Source organism: Leuciscus leuciscus, assembly GCF_965113295.1.
Source record: "Leuciscus leuciscus genome assembly, chromosome: 4".
Taxonomy (NCBI): domain Eukaryota; kingdom Metazoa; phylum Chordata; class Actinopteri; order Cypriniformes; family Leuciscidae; genus Leuciscus; species Leuciscus leuciscus.
Window position 1 is genome coordinate 52057169 of NC_138728.1, and position 1694 is coordinate 52058862.

The following is a 1694-nucleotide window of genomic DNA, read 5'->3' on the forward strand; positions in this document are numbered from 1 at the left end:
TTACATCGTTCCCAATACAGTGTGTTCAGCCAGACTCTCCTTACAGTTTTCACAAAAATTGTGAAGAACAAAGCAGGCGTAAATGACAAAGGGCAGGTCCTTCAAGTTGATGTCCATAGGCCTTTTCAGTGCAGCAAATCTGGCTTTGAGGCGACCAAAAGCACACTCAATGACCATCCGTGCCCTACACAAACATAGCCCAAAGTACTGTTCTTGAGGTGTGGAGCCACCGTTTGCATATTCCTTCATCAAATAAGGCAGCAGAGGGTAGGCTGGATCACCAAGCAGAAAAATTGGTATTTCCTCCTCGTTGTCCACAATCTGTTTTTTCAGAGCAGGGATCTGGCCAGTTTTAAAGTGCAAGTTCAGCTTTGAGTTAGCAAAAACCCGTGCATCGTGTACACTCCCGGGCCACTTTATCACAACATCCATGAATCTGTACTTATAATCACAGACCGCCTGTACATTGAGAGAATATTTGCCTTTCCTGTTTATGTAGTCCATTGAGTTGGTAGACGGCTGCTTGATTTCTATGTGTGTGCCGTCGACCGCTCCCAAACACTGTGGCATGCCATGAGCACGATGGAAACTCACAACCAGATCCTCGGCCTCGGACTCCGTAAAAGGCAACTTAATGTACTTTGGACCCAGGTGGATAGCGATCACTTTGCACGTTTGCCTGACAACAACAGACACAGCCTGTCGCGACACGCCGAAGGCGTTAGCAGTCTTCCTTAGCCGTCCCTCGTCGCTCAAATAATACAGAGTTAACGCAACCCTTTTGAGCGTATTAATTGGTGCCCTCATGTTTGTTGTTTGCCCTTCAATAAACGGACTGAGTTCCTCGCTCAGGGCGACGAGAGATGCTTTGGACATGCGGAAATTCTCCCTCCATTCATCTTCCACAACAACGCCATTGACAAAGTTGTCCCACCAACTGCTAGTTCTACCTGGTCTTATCCAAAATTTTCTCCTGGTTGCTCTTCTGGTTGTTCTCCGCGGTGGATCTAAGAGCATGTGGTGTATGGTGTTGTCCATAATCACTTGTTGCTCACCATAGTTGCATAGGAGCAGAAGATGTTGCTGTAGTAAAGATAATAGGCTTAGTAGCTTCTGCAGCACGAACACTAGCATGTAGTCCGCCATTGTTGCTGTTGCTGTTGCGTGTGACGTAGCAGTGTGCGACTAATGCTGACAAGTGATGTGATGACATCATCATTTCACAAAATGTACGGATTGGGCGTACACACGAAAACGCAAGGGCGGCGTTTTCAGATTTATCCACCTTGGGGACCCGGTTTCAAAAAATAGCGGTTTCAGTCTCCGAAAACGCCGGATCCATGTGGACGAAACGCCAATACGATAAAAAATGTATACGTATACAGCGAAACGCGTCTCCGTGTGGACAGGGCCTTAAACAGCTCCACTTTTCTGGACCAATGATTAATTCAATTGCAACATGGGAACAATACAGGCGTTACAATGATGGACAGACACTGATCTCCTCCTCTCGTGGCGATGACTGTTTTTCTGTATGGGGAAGGAGTCTTATTGTGCAGAACATTTTGTCACATTCTGCAACTGTTAAAGTCCTGTGTAATTTCTTTGAAACTGCCAAATCCTTTTTCACCTATCCATCATGTCTTGGAATTCTTTTTGTTTTCAATTTATCTGAAGACTTGCAGCTGTTACCT

At 45.7% G+C, this 1694-nt stretch overlaps 1 protein-coding gene across 1 annotated transcript; it reads right to left on the minus strand.

Annotated features, from left to right (window-relative positions):
* LOC309497288 (putative nuclease HARBI1) lies at positions 1 to 1146 on the minus strand (the record flags this gene model as incomplete). The annotated part of the gene is made up of 1 exon (XM_082167514.1): positions 1 to 1146. The coding sequence occupies one exon, from the start codon at positions 1144 to 1146 to the stop codon at positions 1 to 3; it is 1146 nt and encodes a 381-aa protein (XP_082023640.1).
* Between the last annotated feature and the right edge of the window lie 548 nt (positions 1147 to 1694).